The sequence below is a fragment of the Ahaetulla prasina genome, chromosome 2 (assembly GCF_028640845.1).
Source record: "Ahaetulla prasina isolate Xishuangbanna chromosome 2, ASM2864084v1, whole genome shotgun sequence".
Lineage (NCBI taxonomy): Eukaryota > Metazoa > Chordata > Lepidosauria > Squamata > Colubridae > Ahaetulla > Ahaetulla prasina.
In genome coordinates, this window is record NC_080540.1 from 69,548,000 (window position 1) to 69,568,713 (window position 20,714).

Consider the following 20,714-nt stretch of genomic DNA (forward strand, 5'->3'; position numbering starts at 1 on the left):
TCAGCCCCGCCCTGATTCCTCCTGGTTCTGGCCTCCGGGAGGGGACTAACCTTTTTGTTACAGCTTAGCACGTTGGTCTGCTGCTCATTCTCGTCAGAAAGCTGGGAGACAAGACCAGGTAATGGTATGGCACACCTCCTCCAAGGAGGCCTGCATAGCCCACACGGCCGAGGTGAACTTATCATCTGGCAGACTCAGTCCTATCGGATTAGAAGGAGTTAACCCATTCCTTACTGTGGGTCCCTGCTTTATGAGAAAGGGCGTTCAGGTAAGGTAATGCCCATTTGCTTTGAAAACCATTTCAAAATCCAAATGCAATAGCTTTATTAGGACAATGTAAATTTTATATAATAATTGCAGGGTTCTAAGTTTTGAAGCACTATAAAGGGTGTGGATTATTGTTTTATCTTTATAAACAAATAAGGAAGAAGTATTTCCGCTGTAATGAACACATTTCAGAATTTCTTTCATGGCTTAAGAAACCCTTACTTAGTTTCTAAGCATTGATAGCACAATAATTGTCATGAAATTTAGGTAATTGTTGAAATTCCAACTAATTCTTATATAAACTCATGACAAAGAAATATGTAAATCTGAATATTTTTTGAAACGTAAACCGTAAAAAGGAAGGAGTAGCAAATATTTGTAAAACAATTTTATGTTTCTCAAATATAAACACTCCACAATGTTAACTCCTTTCAGTTAAGCAATGTTATTCAAAGTGCAGAAAAGGAGCAAGAAATTACCAAAGAAATGCAAGGATAGGAAAAAGTAATATGGATAAATCTAGTCTAAATCAATACAGTTCACTGTACCCTAGTTTTCTATTGTTGCAAACTATTTTTTGCTTTAGACATGTCGATACATATGGCAAAAGCAAGAATAATTGGCAAAACATTGCCTTTTGTTCTTTAAAAATCTCTCCTCTTGTCGTGTCCCACTCCTCCGCTGACGGCCGGGTCGGGGAAGTCCGTATCAAGCGTGCCTCTGCAGCTCTGCCAAAGTCCTATCAGAGTTCTCAAGGCAGGCAGGAGACCAGGAAGTGACTTCAGCAATCCAAGTTAGACTTTGCCTGACTCAGAGAATGCCAGAAAGCAGATCCTTTATATAGGCCATGGGGTGTGACTCCATGACTCAGCAGTTATCCAGGCCTGCCCCTCCCTTCCTTTTGCTGACGTCGCCTCTCAACTGTCCGGAAGCGAGGATCTCTCCAGCCTCCAGCTGTTGGCAATCCTAGCTCATGACTGGCCTCACATTCTTCAGGCTCACATGCTCTGGGGGAGGGGTTTAGTTGCTCCGTTCGCCTGGGCATGGTGCCAGGACTGGGGGCTGAAGGCACGTCAGGCCCTTCGTCTTGCTCGGCCTGTCCGGGCATGGTGCCAGGGCTGGGGGCTGGAGGCATGCCAGGACATTCTTCCGAACTATCAGCGTCCGGCAGGAGATAAGAGGGGCCCGGCTATGGCAGGGGGAGCGAGCGAGACACAACACCTCTTTTTAAGGATATCCCTAATTGTATTCAACCACAACTTTTGCATTTTTCTCTTTCCTCTCAACCTATTTAAGTTTTTGATATCTAAAGACAATTGTTTAAAGTAAATGAAAGACATTAGTTTTCCTGTGGTTTCGAATGGGATGCCATAAAGCAAAAGAAATGTAATTTATTGTACATTGATCTACAGTGCTATGTTTGCATCTGAAATTACTTGAAATTGGATGTAGAAAGGGTTGCAGTTGAATCAATTGGCTTTGTTTCTTTTGCATGTGTCAAATAGAATGCCACGGCCATCTCAATGAACACCGAATTAAGTAAGAAAATAAAGTTCACTAACATTGTGCAAACACTTGGATTTAAATATTTATCTAGGGCTGTACATAGCTTTTGAAAGGCTATCTAAGCACTTGTTATGTATGCACAGACACTTTATTGGCTATCCCAGTGGCACAGTTCTCTGTCTATACACAGGCAGACAACTGGGATAGCCTTATAGGCCCTACCAAAGACCGTGCCTGCTCTAACGAGTAAACACTTTCCAGTGCTTTGCTCAGTCCTAATATTTTATGTCTTGCGGCAAAAATGGAGGATTACAATAAATATTGAATATCTATATTTTACACTACCACGTTTTGAAGTTGCTAGCTAATCTCTTCAGAAGTTTGAGCTGCATCCATCAGCAAGTGATAATGTTTAGCCTCAGCTCCTGATTTTGTCATATTAAATGATCATTATTATTAAATTATACTCATCTAAAACTAGCATAGCCTGTTCCTAACCCTTTAATAATTACTACTTCACTTAAACCTGGGAGTATATTCCTGTAACAGTAATTTTCAGATGGGGCTTGCAGCAAAATATGGCAACATCATGTCTGTGTCTCCATTTTGAGTTTATTGTGCTCACACAGTAAGTAGCCAAAAGTAAGTGAGAAAAGTAGAATGGGCATATTGTTGGAATATTATGAACAGTTTTGTCCACTGTAAATAGTATGATAATACTTCAGTATTCAGTTTCAGTAAATCTGAACAATTGAAAAGGTGGATAAATACTAGTAGCACATTTTGAAGTAGATATTTAACAAATAGAATTTGTTAACACAAGATATAATGTTAGTCCCAAAATGGAATGGCTTTATAGAAGTATAAGGTTATAAATTATCACTAAAACATCAATTAGGATTTAGTTCTAATGTATACAGGTAACCTTTTAACAATCACAATTTGGATCAGCATCTTGGCTGACGTGACATAGCTAAGTGACATAGCTACCAAGTGAAAAATCATGTGACCCTAACTGTGCTTATGATTTACTTCAGCTTTCCCGTTTTCCCACTCCCGTATCCTTGGAATGCTTATCCCAGTGCTGGAATAATTAGCAAGAAGGAAATTAAGGTTTCTAGGTTTATTAGAGAGGAAGAGATTACAAGAGAGTAAGCATCAGGGTGGATTTCATTTAAATCAAGTTGATTGAAATCATGATTTAAATCACTAGTAAAAAGGCTTGATTTAAATCAACTCGACCTGCTATTGACTCACCAATAGTCCCATTCACTTTAATGGGACAGCTGGTGATGCTGTAGTGACAAACAAGCAGCAGGTGAGTGGATGCTTGCTAACAGGTGCTGCCATGATGGATCCGAAATCACAGGTGCTCTTTAATACTATATTTATAAGCTACTTAGAAGGTTTCACTTTCATTTTTACTACTTGCCCTTCCTCCTCACACTTAGAGCTTGGTGGTACAGATGTATTTCTCTTCAAACAATCATAGTTTGTAGCGTAAATAGATTTGCAAAACAATAGGATAAAGGAATATTCCTGAGCTTTGTTTTATGATTTATCTCATGGTTACTGTGAAATTTTGTGAATGCATAATGCAGTGCATGTTATCTCAGCTTTCAGAGCTTGGATTCATTCAATGAATTTAGCAAAAATGTAAATATTTCAGAATATACAGCCTCATGCTACATAACTAAGCTCCATTTCATGCTGAATAAACTAAATTATTAATGTGTCTTAAATAGAAAAGTATCTTTAGATTTTTACTCCAAAAGCATTTTATTAAAATAAATTTGATAAAAATCAGAAGAATCCAATTTAAATTTAAAAAATCTGATTCTTTTAACCATCGATTTTTTTCCACCCTGATAAGCATTAGTACATGTGTAGGTGGGCACAACTGCATGTACTGTACATTTGGTGGAAGGCCTTCCCATAGGCATTTGAAATTAAACAGAATCAGATAACTCATTGATTCACTACTCTTAACAATCATTTAACTAAAGAGAATTAGTGTTGTGATGTTCTCACTATCACAAAACCTCATTATGTTCTTTAAGCAGGGAATATTAGAGTTTTGGAGAGTATTTTTCTCTGATCTCCCATCAAACATTAAAATGTGGAATTGGAGAAATATAATAGATGTCTGTTAATGAAGATTCTCACTCATACAGGTAGGATTGTCTGAAAGTTGAGTCATGGAAACTTGTCTTATTTTCTTGGTTGTTTGAGATGTTTCACTGCTTAAAGGTAAAGGTAAAGGTTCCCCTTGCACATACATGCTAGTCGTTGCCGACTCTAGCGGGCGGTGCTCATCTCCGTTTCAAAGCTGAAGAGCCAGCGCTGTCAGAAGTCGTCTCTGTGGTCATGTGGCTGGCATGACTAAACGCTAAAGGCACATGGAACGCTGTTACCTTCCCACCAAAGGTGGTCCCTATTTTTTCTACTTGCATTTTTACGTGCTTTCGAAACTGCTAGGTTGGCAGAAGCTGGGACAAGTAACGGGAACTCACTCCGTTACACGGCAGCACTAGGGATTCGAACCGCTGAGCTGCCGACCTGTCGATCAACAAGCTCAACATCCTAGCCCCTGAGCCACCGTGTCCTTGTTTCATTGCTTAGGGGAATCTAAATAGACAGAGAGTCACTGGAAAGTACAAACTCCTAAAATTCTTAGGGGTGTTTCCACACCAACTTCAGGGTTTATTCCCCAAAACGTGTCAGTTAAGATTCTCAGTGATCCAGGTAGAATTGTCTGAAAATTGAGTCATGGCAACTCATAATAGATAACAATAGATGTACTACACATGTAGCAAACTGAGAAGCCCTGCCCTTATACTTTCAAGTCTACCTCCTAAAGTATTTTTAAAACCTAACTATATAATTTCTGGTATTAGGGCTAATCAGGAAGCAGGAAAGTGCTTCAAATAAATGGAACTTATCGTTGAGGTTTCTCCTTGCCTGCCTGGGCATTTTCTTGTCTGAAGGATGAAAAGACAATATACAAATGAATAAATAACAATGCTTATAATACATTTAATTTTTTATTTTATCTGGGATAAGTGAGGGGATAATATGTGGTAAACTTCCTTTCTTTGCTAATACCAGGACACAGAAATAAAAAGGAATGCTTTGTAAAATTCTTTGTTGTGAGTAAAAATGCATTCCTGTAAGAATTAAATCAACTACACTGGAAGACAATGGCCTCAGTAGTTCCTGGAAGTGTTCTGTACATGTGGATATACAATTGGACAATCTGGGAATGCCTTTGACACAGCCTGTAAAACCTCTGGAAAATGCAACTGCTTTAATGCTTCAAGGAGATACACTTCACTCCTGCCAACATGTTTTGTTGAAATGATTTTTATTTAGAGTTTTTGTACAGAACAATGCAGTACTATTGCTTCTACATTGATAGCTAGCAGCTACAATGTACAACATTATGTGAATACAATATTTAACATTTTGTCCTTAATAAAGTTTGATTTTCTGGTAAAAACATAAAAAAATTGAGAGCATTATAAATGAAAGATAATAGCCTTCTAGATCACTAGTAAAATTTCATGAGTTAGGCACAGTGGTTTTCAGAATAAAAACCTCATCTGAAAGTATTTTTTAAATGCAGAAATCAATTATAACAACATTCAAAAGTTTTCCAATTGCCTTTTTAGAGTATATTACTGTAAATTGTGGCACAATAAAGGAAAGTATTGATTTGATTAAGGAACAAAAATGTAGATGCACTTCTCATATGTGAAAAGAAAAAAGAGCCCTCAAGCATTTACAGACCAGCAGTTACTGGTAAATATATCCATAAAATCCTGAGCAAAGAGGTATTGTCAAATAGATGGAGAAATTTAACTCTGCTTCTTAGAAATGATTAAATCTAGGCTGCAAAGCTTTGTGTTGTGTGCATTTGTAGCCATACGGTTGGAGTGATGTAATATTACTATAGACAAACAGTATGTCACATTATCTCTTGTGTTTTGTTTGCATTTCATCACCTTGTCTAACATTCCAGTTCTTTGTGAGGAAAGTTGATGAATAGGGCTATAAGCACAGGTATTTGAGAGATAGTCTGTGACCCTGCCCACTTGCTTGCTGAAACAAAGAGAAGTATTCTGAGGATAAATACCCTCCGTGCCATAAACCAGACAAGTTAACAAATTTAGAAACCTGGGTTATGGCTCTTTATTTTAAAGCATATATCATCTAAGACTTTTTTTCCCAAGCTTGGCAACTTTAAGAGGTACGGATTGATTCCTAGAATTTCCTTAATTTTAAGATCCAGCTTCTTTATTGCATCAGACAGTCTACTGTAGATCATTTGGCGTCTTAGCCAATAACATGATGCAAAAATCTGTTTACAAAAGTGCACATATATTCATATCCCAAATCAATGTCACTTCAGACCTCAAGTCATGCTCTCTCAGCCCAATCCACTTCATGGGTTTGTTGTTGTGAGGGAAAGAGGAGGAGGAAGATGTGTTGGATAAGTTTGATGCCTTGAGTTTGTAAAAATAATAAAGAGAGGATACAAATAAATAAATATCTTACATATTTATCTCTAACTATCCATCCATATTTTACTCTCTGGTTAGTACCATCTAGTAAGCTTCCATTCTATATAAGAAAATACCCCTGCTGCATAGCATTCAGCAGCAGGGGTATTATTTTAAATATCTCAAGGATATTTTGACAGTTTTTAAAGGCTTTTTTTTAAGGACTTGTAGATACCACTTGGCAGTGTTGCAGACAACATCATATGTATGAGTTGCAGCATAGTCAACTCTTGATGTAAATGGTAGAGTCTAAGAAAGCACATTACATTGTTTTCTAAATTATTTTGCCCTCTTTATAGTAACAGGTAGTTGCCTGCCAAGCATTTATTAACTTTTGGTATTGGGATGGGATAAAACAGGAAAGTGGGAGAGAAATATCAAAGTTAATAATAACTTGTGTATGAACATGGCAGGATGTTCAGATGGGAAATTTGTTTGCCATGGAGTACACCGTTTTTCTTTTAACATGTAGGTAGAAAGTGGAAAGTTACTATTTAGTTTTGGTGCCAGAATCTTGAATAGAAGCCATTACTTGTGGTATGTTTATAGGCCACAGTGTATTTGCTAGTTTATATCTTGCTTGCTAAATTGGCAAATGTTTATTTTTACTGGTAAACATAGTGGAGATTAGTCCTGAGTGGTTTCTTTCACAACAAAATTGGGTTTGTTGAGCTTATTAAACAGGGCTCTTTTTATATGTGACCTGTGAATTGAAATTGTGGAATTGCTTTTGCTCGGGTGTGATGTGCTGCTGGCCCAGTTTGCTTCAATTATATTTGGGACATAATGAAAGAAGAAAAATGACACTATTTCATATTTGAAATAAGGCTGCAGTATATGGCACTGTCCTTTGCATCAGAATATGGTTTGTTTGGTTTTAGCTTATTAGGTTATATGAATTGAACTGGTTGTGACACTCATAAATGTTGTAAGCCTCCCAGAGTCACCTATGTGTGAATTGGGAAGGAAGGAAGGAACTAAGGAATGTAGGTTGAGAAAATGATAGAGGGAGCTCCGCGTAGCTCCGCGTAGCTCCCATATAACACCGCTCCTGCGCAGACTGCACTGGCTACCTGTGGCCTTTCGAGTGCACTTTAAGGTTTTGGTTACTACCTTTAAAGCGCTCCATGGCTTAGGGCCTGGGTACTTACGGGACCGCCTGCTGTTACCACATGCCTCCCACCGACCCGTACGCTCTCACAGAGAGGGACTTCTCAGGGTGCTGTCCACCAAGCAATGTTGGCTGGCGGCCCCCAGGGGAAGGTCCTTCTCTGTGGGGGCTCCCACACTCTGGAACGAACTTCCCCCGGGTTTACGCCAAATACCTGACCTTCGGACATTCCGTCGCGAACTGAAGACACATCTTTTTATTCGCGCGGGGCTGGCTTAAATTGAATTTTATTAAATTTTAAATTTTATTAACTAATTTTAAATGGGGTTTTTAGTTCATTGTATACTTTTCAGGCCAATTTTAAAATAAGTTTTTTAATTGCATTTTAAATTGTATATTGTACTATCTGTTTTATTTTTGCCTTACACCGCCCTGAGTCCTTCGGGAGAAGGGCGGTATAAAAATCAAATAAATAAATAAAATAAATAAATAAAAAATGTAACCTACAGTTCAAAATCCCATTTGGTTAAGAATGTAAAAAATGTCCTTACCTCTTGGCATAGCTTGTCAAGTGGGGATATTATGATGCTGCTGTTTAGTCACTGAATCAGGGTGAGTAATCTAAAATTTTTGTCTCCCAAAGCCTTCCAGAACCCCTCTTAACACTTTGCCCAAATGTGCTGCTGAAAATCAGAAAACCAATTTTCTACTATTTTAAACTAAAAAATAGAATAAGGTAGTTACTACCATTCAAAGTTATGATGTGCTGAAAAAGTAACTGTATGACCAGTCCTAGCACTTAGAGTGGCTGCAGATTGACATTCAGGAGCTTTGCAAACAGTGGGCATTTATGATCAATCAGTATCACACGGTTGGTTATGTGATTGTTTTCTGCACATTTCACAGCTGGCTTCTGACAAGAAAAATCAAGGAAGAGCCAATAGAGAAATTGTGTTCATTTAATGGCTGTAGTGGAAGTGAAGTTGTAAGTCCATCATGGTCATGATGTTAATGCTTTAGTGACAGTTGCCAGTACCAATTTTGGTCATTAAACAAGGACCATCTGTAATTGATTGTTTCCATTTTAAATGAATATACTAATATAATTATAATCTCTGCTGTTTTTCCCACAATATATATATATTTTACAAACTGAATGTTAGCAAATTACAGATAGTCTTCAACTTACAACCACAATTGAGCTCAAAATTTCTCTTGCTAAGCAAGACAATTGTTAAGTGAGTTTTGCCCCATTTTATGAGCGTTCTTGCCATAGTTGTTAAGCAAATCACTGTAGTTAAGTTAGTAACATGGTTTTTAATGGAATCTGGCTTCTCCAATGACTTTGCTTGTCAGAAGGTTGCAAAAGGTGATCATATGACCCTGGTACAGAGCAACCCTCATAATTTTGCCAGTGGCCAAATGTCCAAATTTTGATCACGTGATTATGTAAGTCATAAGTACAATAAATTGTCATAAGGGTTTCCTGCCTAGGCAGGGGGTTGGACTAGAAGACCTCCAAGGTCCCTTCCAATTCTGTTATTATTATTAAGTCATTTTTTTCAGTGTTGTTGTAACTTTGAATGGTCACTAAATGACTGGTTGTAAGTCGAGAACTACCTGTATAGATTTGTAAAAAATGAATAAAAGACTATTCTTTTTAAAGACTAACAAATATAAAACATGACAGGGGGGCAGAGGTCGACCGCTAGGCAACTCACTTGTGGGGTGCCACAGGGGTCGATTCTCTCGCCTCTCCTGTTCAACATCTACATGAAGCTGCTGGGGGAGATCATCCATAGTTTCGGGGTGAGTTGTCAACTGTACGCTGATGACACTCAGCTGTACATTTCCACCCCGAACCACCCCAACGAAGCCGTTGATGTGATGACCTGGTGCCTTGAGGCCGTTCGGGTCTGGATGGGGACGAACAGACTCCGACTCAACCCATCCAAGACGGAGTGGCTGTGGATACCAGCGTCCCGGCACAGTCAGCTAATTCCATCGCTGACTGTTGGGGGCGAATCATTGGCCCGCAGGGAATCGGTGCGCAACTTCTCCTGGATGCACGGCTGTCTTTAGAAGACCATTTGACGATTGTCGCCAGGGGAGCTTTTTATCAGGTTCGCCTGATTCGCCAGTTGCGCCCCTTCCTTGATCGGGACTCTTTATGCACAGTCACTCATTCCCTCGTTACTTCCCGCCTGGATTACTGCAATGCTCTCTACATGGGGCTCCCCTTGAAGAGCACCAGGAGGCTCCAACTGGTACAGAATGCGGCCGCGCGGGGGATAGAGGGAGTGTCGTGTAGCTCCCATGTAACACCTCTCCTGCGCAGGCTGCATTGGTTGCCGGTGGTCTTCCGGGTGCGCTTCAAGGTGTTGGTCATCACCTTTAAAGCGCTCCATGGCATGGGACCAGGATATTTATGGGACCGCCTTCTGCCGCCAGTAGCCTCCCATCGACCGGTGCGCTCTCACAGGGAGGGCTTCCTTAGGGTGCCGTTGGCCAAACAATGTCGGCTGGCGGCCCCCAGGGGAAGAGCGTTCTCTGTGGGGGCTCTGGCCCTGTGGAATGAACTATCTGTGGGGCTACGTCTTCTCCCTGATCTTTGGACCTTTAAGCGCGAGCTCAAAACTTTTTTCTTTCACCAAGCAGGGCTGGCCTAACGATAAATTTTAATTGAGGGTTTGTTAGTGGGGTTTTTAAGGGGTTTAATTTATTTATAATTTTACACACCTATTTTAAATACTCAGCTTATTGAATTAGATTTTTAATGAATTTTGTATTTTAAATTTTTTGGTATTTATGTTTTATCTATGCTGTACACCGCCCTGAGTCCTCGAAGAAGGGCGGTATAAAAATGTGAAAAATAAATAAATAAATAAATTTAAAAAAAACCCTAAAGAAGGTGATGATTTTATAGGGTGCCCTTTTAATTTTCCTGTTTTTGTTCCATTCATTCATCTTTGCTTTTTCTCTAGGTGAAGCTGCACTACGAGGAGAGCCCAGGATGCAGTCTCTCCCCATATCTGCTGCTGCGACCAACCATAGGACTGGGCCGCCTCCAATCAGTCCTTGCAAAAGGAGGTTCAGCATGGAACAAGGAGAGGATGATCTAGACTGTGAAAAGGAACATGTACCTAAAATGAGTCGATTATTCAGTCCTCATCTGTAAGTTTCTAGTTTATCTGTTTCGTTTCTGCTGCTCTCATTAAACCCGTCAATGCTGTTATTATTTAGAAAGCAACGTACTCAAGTTTGTTCAAATATTACCTTTTTTTTTGTTTGAAAAGTGACAATCCAGTAATGAATCATTTTGTTTAGTTGCACAGACCCAAAATAGTTGCCTTCCAAAATTGAGGTTGCACATTATGTTGTACTCAGATATGTCGGAAACATTCAGTTTCATTATGTTGGATGATGAATGAATGAGGACACAAAAATGTTGACATGAGAATTTAGTTAACTGTAGCAGTGCCCTAACATTATGGTTCTTTCATTGCATTTTACTTTAAGAGTTAGTCTGAAGAGTGGCTGTGTTTTTCTGATGCAGTCTTACAATTGCTATTAGTTCTGGCTTACACACTAGGTTGAAAACCAAAACGTTCAAAATACTTTGCAAGGACCTCCTATTTTATCACTCAATAAAGCATAAATTCTGCCCATCCTCTACATCCACAGCATTAGTTCTTCTTATTCCTGCTGCTACAAAATGCTTAACTGTGTTTTAAAATACTACTTCTGTTTGCTCCCGTGATCCCATATGTGTTAAGTCCTACCACTCTGAGAAAAGAAAAATTGCGTGGGTGTTTGTGTGCACATGCGTATACAGACACAGGCCAGGAAACTTAAGAACAGCTGCTGGGCAAGCTGTACACCAACAGCTGGTTTCATAAAGATAGTTTGCTGCATGCTTTCATTCTCCACATGCCAGCAGAGTTTTGTACTGTTTTCTGGAAAAGAAAAAGATGATTTTCCTTCCTGGGCACAGAACTGCGATTGGCCTGAAGAAGAAGCTGAGAGGATTCCTTTCATTCCTTACTAGAGGAAGTGATTGGAGTACTTCAGCCAAGCCAGCTTGATAACTGTGCTTTCCTGGCTGCCTCAGCCTGACAAGCACTCTGCATTCCTGACATTCCACTCAGCTTGGGGATTGTTGTGTTCAGTCATAAGATGTAGACCGAGTATTTCTCTTCAAATAAATCGCAGAAGCCTTAGTCAGAAGCCTGCAGACTGCAGGCTTGGAATGTGTGACTAATAAAAGCTTCAGTATTTCAAAAAATACAAACTCACAGACAGTGAAAAGTGCCTCCCCCTTTTCCTGTTTTATATACAATTGGTTAATTGCTTAAAATGGTTGCTTTCATCGCTTTCATGTTTCTTTCAACTGCCACCTCATTTTATATAGGAAGATTTACATATAGTTGCATTATTGTAGAATTTGGTGACTTTGAAATCAATAAAAGTATAAAAATAACCTTAAAAAGGTATGCAGAATGTGTCATTTAATACACATACATGGAATCTGATAAGCTAAAATCACAGGGTATTTTGAAGTTTATTTGTGTGTGAAGCCATGAAATTGAATTCCACTCAGTGACATGTATCTCATTTTCATGAATACTTCATTAATATTCAGATTTACAACAAAAAAAACAACAACAAGTTTTACAGCACTTGCGGAAGTGATTGTAGTGTTATTATTTGTATCTTTTTCTATGGCTTTTGACAGAGTTGTTTTAAACATAGGAAGGGCGGTAAAAAGTTAAGAGATCAGGTCAAATTTACAAAAAATATATAACAGTATTATGCTTGGCGGGATGCGGTGGCTCAGTGGCTAAGACGCTGAGCATATCAAACGAAAGGTCGGCAATTCAGCGGTTCGAATCCCCAGTGCCGCGTAATGGGGTGAGCTCCCATTACTTGTCCCAGCTTCTACCAACCTAGCAGTTCAAAAGCACGTAAAAAATGCAAGTAGAAAAATAGAGACCACCTTTGGTGGGAACGTAACAGCATGGTGTGCGCATTTGGCATTTAGTCATGCTGGCCACATGACCACGGAGACGTCTTCAGACAGCGCTGGCTCTTCAGCTTTGAAACGGAGATGAGCACCGCCCCCTAGAGTCAGGAACAACTAGCACATATGTGCAAGGGGAACCTTTATCTTTACCTTATTATGCTTGGCAACACCCAGATACACTTCGGCTATGATTAATATGTTTATGTTCTTTGTGTTGCATTTGTAGAAAATGGAGAAAAGCTATGCTGGCATGATTTAAGAGCATTGCAAATTACAGATGAATTGGAGAGTATTATTTTTGTTTGGCCCCATTATAAGAAATCTTACATAGGACGAGTTATTTATTAGCACTGATGATGTTACCTAGTTTGGGTAATAAAACGTCTGCAAGAAAACAAACAAGCTCAGAGAGCACCAAGAACTCCACAAGTTATTTATTGTTTATTTTCTAATCTCTTTAGCTGAATATTTCATATTGAATTTATAAAAAATGTCTCCAAGTTCAATTTGCAAAAGTCACGGGAACAGGAAGAGTAAGCTGTTTGCTTCTTTGCATGTATTACCTTATTTAATGCAGGAACTGGGAATTCTCATTGTCTGCTTATTTTTTTCTTGAAGGAGACAAACAGAATAAAAGTTAATTTAGAAAATGTTCACTTAAACTCACAATTTGGCCATAAAGCAGTTGTTTTTTGAAGACTCATTTTTACTGCTCCTGGATAACTTTTCCCCTTTATCCTTGATTCAGTCTGCAAACCTGAACTGCAGTACTTTGGTGTGCTGAATCATGCCTATAACTACGATGATACAACTTTATCTGAACGAAATTTCCTTCCCTTCTTAATAATACTAAAACCTGGGGGCAGTCAGTGAAGTTGAAAGGTGGGGATCAAGGGTATACAAAATGATCCATGTCTTCATCCAATATTTCAGCTATTTTAAGATGTATATTTGACCATAAGATGCATGTCTTTGAAAAGGAATGGAATATTTTTGCATAATCTAAAATTGGCAGTGGCATTTGACTGTATTGGGCATATTTGGGATCAGGCTATCCTATGGTATTCAGGCAATTCTCAAATATGTAGTTCAATATTTATCCTTTGATATTAGCTAAATTAATTTAGGATAATTGATTTATTAATTTATTAGCTGTTAATGCAAGTTTGTCACCCTAAAAGGATAAGAGTAGCTGACACTTTTGTAGTGACCACTGAAGGAAAACAAATTATGTAAGATACTGACCTCATTTAGGTTCCATGTTTCATTTCCAATGGAAAGAGAATAGTCAGGGATTTTCCAAATTGTGACCACACATACTTCTGGACTTTTAAGTTTTCCCCAATCTGATGCTCCACTGGCATATTGGATGTCAATGCCCCAAATCCTTATCAACTATTGATATTTCTGAAGGGCACCAGGTCAGGGAATATTACTGTAAACCTCAATTTATTTTCATTTGTTGTATGGTCTATGATCCACCCCTCCTCCTACAAAAAGGAAGCTGGAAAATGTTAATGATCTTTCTAAAGAATCAGAGCTTTCAGACTGAAGAGGAATTATATATTATGCTAATGCATGTATTCCTTGAAGTATGACAATTCGCTTAGCAACAGTTCAGAGTTACGATATCACCCCCCCCCCCAAAGCACTTACAACCTGGTCCCGAAGTTACATATGTTGCAGTACCATGGCCTTACAACTGACCGTAGAGATGCTGCAACATGCCCCCTGCCTATTTTCCCCCATCATGCCCCGCCCGGTCCCCAAGGGCACTGGGCCTGCTTTGCTAATCCACAGGGTTTCATGTGCTTCTCCCCACTCCGTTATCAATCGTTTATTTAACTTTCAAAGATTTCCAGAGCTAAAGATGTCAGGGTAGGAAAGAACAGGTCACAATGGCAGAAAAAACGCCATCTTTTTTTCAGGTGCTGGTGAAGCTATTTCCTTCCATTGCTAAATGCTAGCCTTCTCTTCCCCTCCACCATTAGTTCTGTTAGTCTTATACTAGCAGTGCTAATACTGGGGAAGGAAAGGCATGAAGCAATGGAAGACTTCCTGCAGGCTTCTCTCCTCTTCATAAAAGCAACTTTGAAAAGCGTGCCCATCCTTAGGCACACTTCACAAAGGTTGGTAGTTATGCCCTTTGCAAATGTTTATCAAATGAAAAATTAAAAACCCATACCAATTCCCCAAGGGTGAAATGTAAAATTTGTTACTACCAGTTCTGTGGGCATGGCTTGGTGGTGGGGGTGGGGGTAATGTGACTGGGTGGGCGTGGCCAACTTTTTTTTTTAATTTTTAAAAGCATTCTTTCTACAACCTCTTCGGTTGAAGAGGTTGTAAAAAAATGCTTTTAAAAGCCTGTGATGGTCAGGCAACTCAGTTGGGATCGCCAGTGGAAAAAAAGCTTTTAAAGAGTTCTGAGGATCCCAGCTGAGTTGCCTGATTGCCAGAACCTTTTAAAAACATTTTTTCTACAAACTCTTCAGTCGAAGAGGTTGTTAAAAAATGCTTTTAAAAGGTTCTGGCAATCAGGCAACTCAGCTGGGATCACCAGAGGAGCCTTTTAAAAGCTTTTTTTACAACTTCTTTGGCTGAAGAAGTAGAAAAAATGCTTTTATAATTTATTTATTTATTATTTATTTATTTATTATTTAATTTTTATACCGCCCTTCTCCCGAAGGACTCAGGGTGGTTTACAGCCATATTAAAAACACAGAATATACAAAATATAAATAACAGATTAAAACGAATTTAAAATGAAATATTTAATAGGCCTAATTAGCTAAAACGGTCATAGACCGAAATATAAAACCCTTTAAAATTTAAAATTATAATAAATTAATTAAAACACACTTAGGCTAGTCCCGCACGATTAAATAATAGAGTCTTCAATTCCCGCTTGAAGGTTTGGAGGTCAGGGAGTTGGCGTAACCCCAGAGGTAACTCGTTCCAAAGGGCCGGTGCTGCCACAGAGAAGGCTCTCCCCCTGGGGGCCACCAACCGACATTGTTTGGATGATGGCACCCGGAGCAGGCCCACTCTGTGGGAGCGCACAGGTCGTTGGGAGGCTATCGGTGGCAGAAGGCGGTCTCATAGATATCCCGGTCCTAAGCCATGGAGCGCTTTGAAGGTGATCACTAACACCTTGAATTGCACCCGCTGATGAGACGGGCGATCATCAGAGGCTTTTTTTTTTTACTTTTAAAAGCATTTTTTCGGCGGAAGAAAAAATGCTTTTAAAAGTAAAAAACAAAAACCTGATGATTGTGCAGCTCAGCTGGGGTGGGGGAGGGGGGCAGAGATTTTTGCTACCGGTTCTCTGAACCACCCGCCGCCATCAGTACCGGATCGGGCGATCCAGTCCAAACCGAGAGCATTTCACCCCTGCAACTCCCTCTTTAATTGCAGAATGTCTTTGCAGTTTTATACATCTGGTCCAGTTTATTTTAGGTTGAAAGTATCTGGATGTTGCTGTGCCAGTGGAATGCTAATTATGTGTTGTCTCTTAAAGTTTAAACTGAGGTCTCGGGCCTGACTTATATTGTATGCATTTTTCATTTGTTAGATCAGAGGTATTTTCTCCTTTTCATAGTTTAGCTGAAAACAAGGCTTCCTTTATCCTTAGAGGGAGCTCTTAATAGCTGACATCAGCCTTTTCACAGGAGGCATAATTCCTGCTTTAAAAGTCTTCTATGCTGAGCTTCCTCAGGTCATTTTTGGTTAAGAAATAGACAAACAACAACAGCAAATGTAATAATAACAATATTACTTCATTTTTTAAAACTTTTAAATAGGACCTTTTTAGTTTAGTTTATTGGATTATATTGTTCGCATGCTTTTATGTATTCATATGAATTTATCGGGTCTATGACAACTCGCCACAGCCAGCTCTTTGCGGCCAACTCATCATGGCCAACTCACCACAGCCAACTTGCCATGACGAGCTTGCTGCGGCCAACTCGCCAGAGGAGAACTTGCCATGGCCAACTCAACATGGAACAACTCACTGTGGGACAAGAGTTACACTAATATCAAAGAAATGGTGGAATAGAATCATTAAAGGATGCAAAAGGAGGGGCAGAACAAAACATGAATGACAAAAATTAAAATATTTTTTTATTTATTTTAAATAATTAAATTGTTAAATTGTCCTGTGGCGAGTTGTCTCACAGTGAGTTGGCCATGGTAAGTTATCCCGTGGGAGTTGGTCATGGTGAGTTTGCTGTGGTAAGTTGGCCGCAGCGAGTTGTCCCAGTCTGAATTTATCTACCTCCTAGCTTATCCACTTGGTTTGCAGTAGAAAATTATTGGCTACAAATTATCAATAATGAGATTTATTAATCATAATGATTGTGTCAAAGCAGTATTTAAATATCTATGTAATTTTATCGTAAAACATTCTGAATCCTTTTTATTGGTACCAAGATTTTAATGTATATGAAACTTTTGTAGCAATTTCTTGTAGATTTTTTTTGTGGAGAAGATTTAGCAATGATCTGACTTAAAAGTCTGACATATTTTCAGACATAAATGGATCATGACATAGTTTCCCTAATGTTACACTGTATTACAAAGGATAGTTAATTGGAAATTTGGAATGGCTGTATTCTGAACAAGGCTCTTGGAATGCTGTTAAGGTAATGAACACAAAACAGTAGTTTAATAAAGTGACAAAATCAAGTACTGTTCTGTTGTTTTATGTGCTTAAATGTTTACTCCTGGTTACTCCAGTAGAACTGACTTAAAAGTCTACTGTTATGAAATTGTTTTTATTATTAGGGCTATAGGCTGCAAAACTCCAAATTCTACTAAGCAAAGTGGTACATAACTTTTGGAAGCAAAGAGTTACATACTTTTTGCAGCCAAACAACATCTCTTGATATTTTTCATCAAGACTATTAAGAAAATAGAATAGAATAGAATAGAATAGAATAGAATTTTATTGGCCAAGTGTGATTGGACACACAAGGAATTTGTCTTGGTGCATATGCTCTCAGTGTACATAAAAGAAAAGATACGTTCATCAAGGTACAACATTTACAACACAATTGATGATCAATATAATGAGATATGAGATATAAACCTCCAAAATTTGCATTTATGAAGACAAAAGAAGCATAGGCTATATTTTAATGAGGTCTGGTTTCAATATGGTGCATTGGACACAATATAGAGGCTTAATCTGGACATTGCACTATTAAAAGAAATCTACCCTTGTCAGAAAATCATAATTTCCTTAATCGTGGAAATGGTAAGCATATTTTTAAATATTTTCTTTATTTGAGAATAAAGCGTTTAGCTTATGAGGCCCTTAACATAATCAATATGAGCACATGGCTTCACAAATATATTCCTCTGGCCTCAGTTTGAAAGCTGGAGATTTGGCGAAATGCATTTTCTTAATGAGAAAAACTTGAAAAGACCTGTCACTTAATTGATGTTGAATATATTTCAAAATTGCTGTTTTGTTAATTAAACTGTTCTTAACTAATGATTCAATTAGGAATTTTATGTTTTATTCTGAATATGTGTCCATGATAAAAAAAATTTAATCTTACAATCCTCTTGGCTTCAGAAATGTTGAAAAATTGGCACACACACTCTTTTCCATTGTTCTTATAGAGATTATGTAGGGCAGGAGTTTATATCTAATGAATGAATTGTGTATACAGTTCCTTTGCTTGCCAGTTAAGTGGATTGAATAGCATATACTTTCTACCTTGTTTATCCCCCAGTCCTATTCATAGCTAAGTGCAAGTGAAGTAACTTGATTCCTATACACATTTTGTACTACAGCTCCTTCAATCCCTTTCTTTGCCAATCTGACTGGCATTCATGGGGGTCCAAGCCCAAAACATCTGGAAGGCACCCGGTTGCCAACCATGTCCTACAGTAGTAAAATAAAGGGTCCTTGGGAAGATGGCACTTGGATTTGGTATATATAAAATTTACCCTCTTCTCAGTGTATACTGTGAATATAATGAACACATCTACTGATTTGCTTTTTAATACAGCAGTGAAATTAAAAGCAAACTATTCAATTACAATATTTAATTTAACTGTTTAAGTCCTTACGTTTATACCATACATTTGTCTATTATATAATAGATACATGTATGCAAGGAAAAAAAATAAAGTACTATGCACAGTATTTAAATCAGTAAATGCATAACTATATTCATGTTCTCTGTGATAATTCATAATAAGGTTAGTAAGAAGTTAGGGCATCACATATGTATTCTTTTTATTTTTATTTTATTAGAATTCTTAAACATAATAATATATTAAGTATAACTAAATAAATAAAAGTGAATACAAACTACAAAAATAAAAATGTAGTGCAGAAAATAGATAGAAAACGAGATAGATAAATATAGCAGAATAAAAGAAATATTTAAAGAAGAATTCCCCTTTGTCACAGCAAATGTGAACAATTTTAACAACTAATCACCTGTTCTTAAAATACAACAAAAGCCCCTTCATCCCATATCTCATCTCCTATCTATATATAGATCCTTACAATCTTGACATTCAGTCCTGGTCAGCAAAAGTCCATTAAGGGTTGCCAGAAATAGCAACATATCTATTTTAGTCTTGATCAAATTAACCCATTTTACATTCCTTTCTTTTATTTTTAGCAATATTGATCATTAATCTCTTCAAATAACATTGTAGAACTTGTTTTCCCTTCATTTTTTTGTTCCTTATCACGTATTGGAAATATTTTAAGGATATCATCATACAACTATAGATTATTAGTATGTTAATTTTTCTAGATGGAAATATATAATTTACCACATTAAATTGATGTTTTGCCTGGTTTTTTTCCTGAAAAGCATTTATTTTACCTGTTGCTACGATGGTTTTCTTTGAATCTGCTTTTATACATCTACAAATCAGTTTTTCATTTTTCCCCAAATATGGAAAAGTTGTGTTGTCTCCGCCGTGACAGCATATGTATCCTTGTTTGTGGTATGATGGGTGAGCAGAAAGTGCAAAGTTTCCTGTAATCCTGTAATTGAAAACTGTTTCCTTGAAGATACATTAGATCAGTTCCTCACCCAAACCTCTGCTTTTATCACCATTAATATAGCTGACTGTGACTGAAAATTTCTTTCCGTCGTTTTATTTCTTTTAACTTAAAACTGCTGTGTCTACTGTTGCTGCTTTGCCTTTTACCCTACTTCAATCTTTTGTTTCATCAACAAAGGTAATACTAATTTCCTTCTAGGGGCAGAGGGCCAAGAAGTCTCAAATGGATGACAGGCAGAAATTCAGTTGGTGCAACTTTACTTGGGGCATCAGCATCTGTTTTGCATGACTTCATCTGCCTGACAGTCAGTATTTCAGCCAGTTTCAAAGGCCTAGGAAGTTTTTCATTTAGACATTATATACAAAATTCCTTCCTTGTGCAGTTTCACCTCCTGAAAAAGAATATGAAAAGGGAACTTTTTTTTTTCAGGGGTGGAAAGATTATACAATAGAGTTGGCTTTAATATTAATTTTGTAGTCGTGACTTTCCTCATCATTTCTTCATAAGCTTAATTGGTAATGAAACATATATTGTTATGCAGGAAGGACAGATTTCCTGAATTTCCTTTCACATATACTTTTAATGAGTCAACGGAAATCAAGTCACAAATAACCCTCAAAGTCTGCTTCTTAGGCAACAGAAGGGAAGTGGAACAGCATGGATGTCATAACTGTCTCAACTATGGATTATATTCTGCCAGGGAAATCTGAATCTCCTTGAACAAGCATGTAAGAAAGGGAAAAAATTTCACAAATACTGAGCTGCTCAGTGGAATAATATTATTTCACCAATTACAGTTTTTCTATTGGAACTGTGATATGAGAAGAACTTAATTTAAATGACAGCCAAACTTGCAGTTTACTCATTGTGGGTCTTCTATGGACCCCATATTGTTTAAAAAGAAGGCAGATGTTTTAAACAGATGGAGATAGATGCATACAACATTTTTAAAAATGCCTTCAACTAAGCTAAGAGTAGAAGTGAAATGTTGGTGGATTTGGAAGAAAAATCTTGGCTTAACCATAAACCTCAATTTAATATTCTTAGGCCAGTCACTCCTGGAATTGCAGAGTAGATGTAAAAGAAGAAGAAAGAGATTACATCTAGGTCAGGGGTGTCAAACTCACATCGTCATGGCAGCGTCATGTGACATATCGGGACTTTTTTCCACTTCGCTAAACTGGGCGTGAACGTGGCCAGCGTGTG

At 38.0% G+C, this 20,714-nt stretch overlaps 1 protein-coding gene across 4 annotated transcripts in view; it reads left to right on the forward strand.

Moving 5' to 3' along the window:
* VGLL4 (vestigial like family member 4) overlaps positions 1–20,714 on the forward strand; it is a 105,571-nt gene that overhangs the window by 59,458 nt on the left and 25,399 nt on the right. For all 4 annotated transcript variants that reach the window (XM_058171745.1, XM_058171744.1, XM_058171746.1 and 1 more), the window contains one exon: positions 10,431–10,620. In XM_058171745.1, coding sequence (XP_058027728.1) covers positions 10,431–10,620 — 190 coding nt within the window. The remainder of the gene's footprint in view (positions 1–10,430; positions 10,621–20,714) is intronic.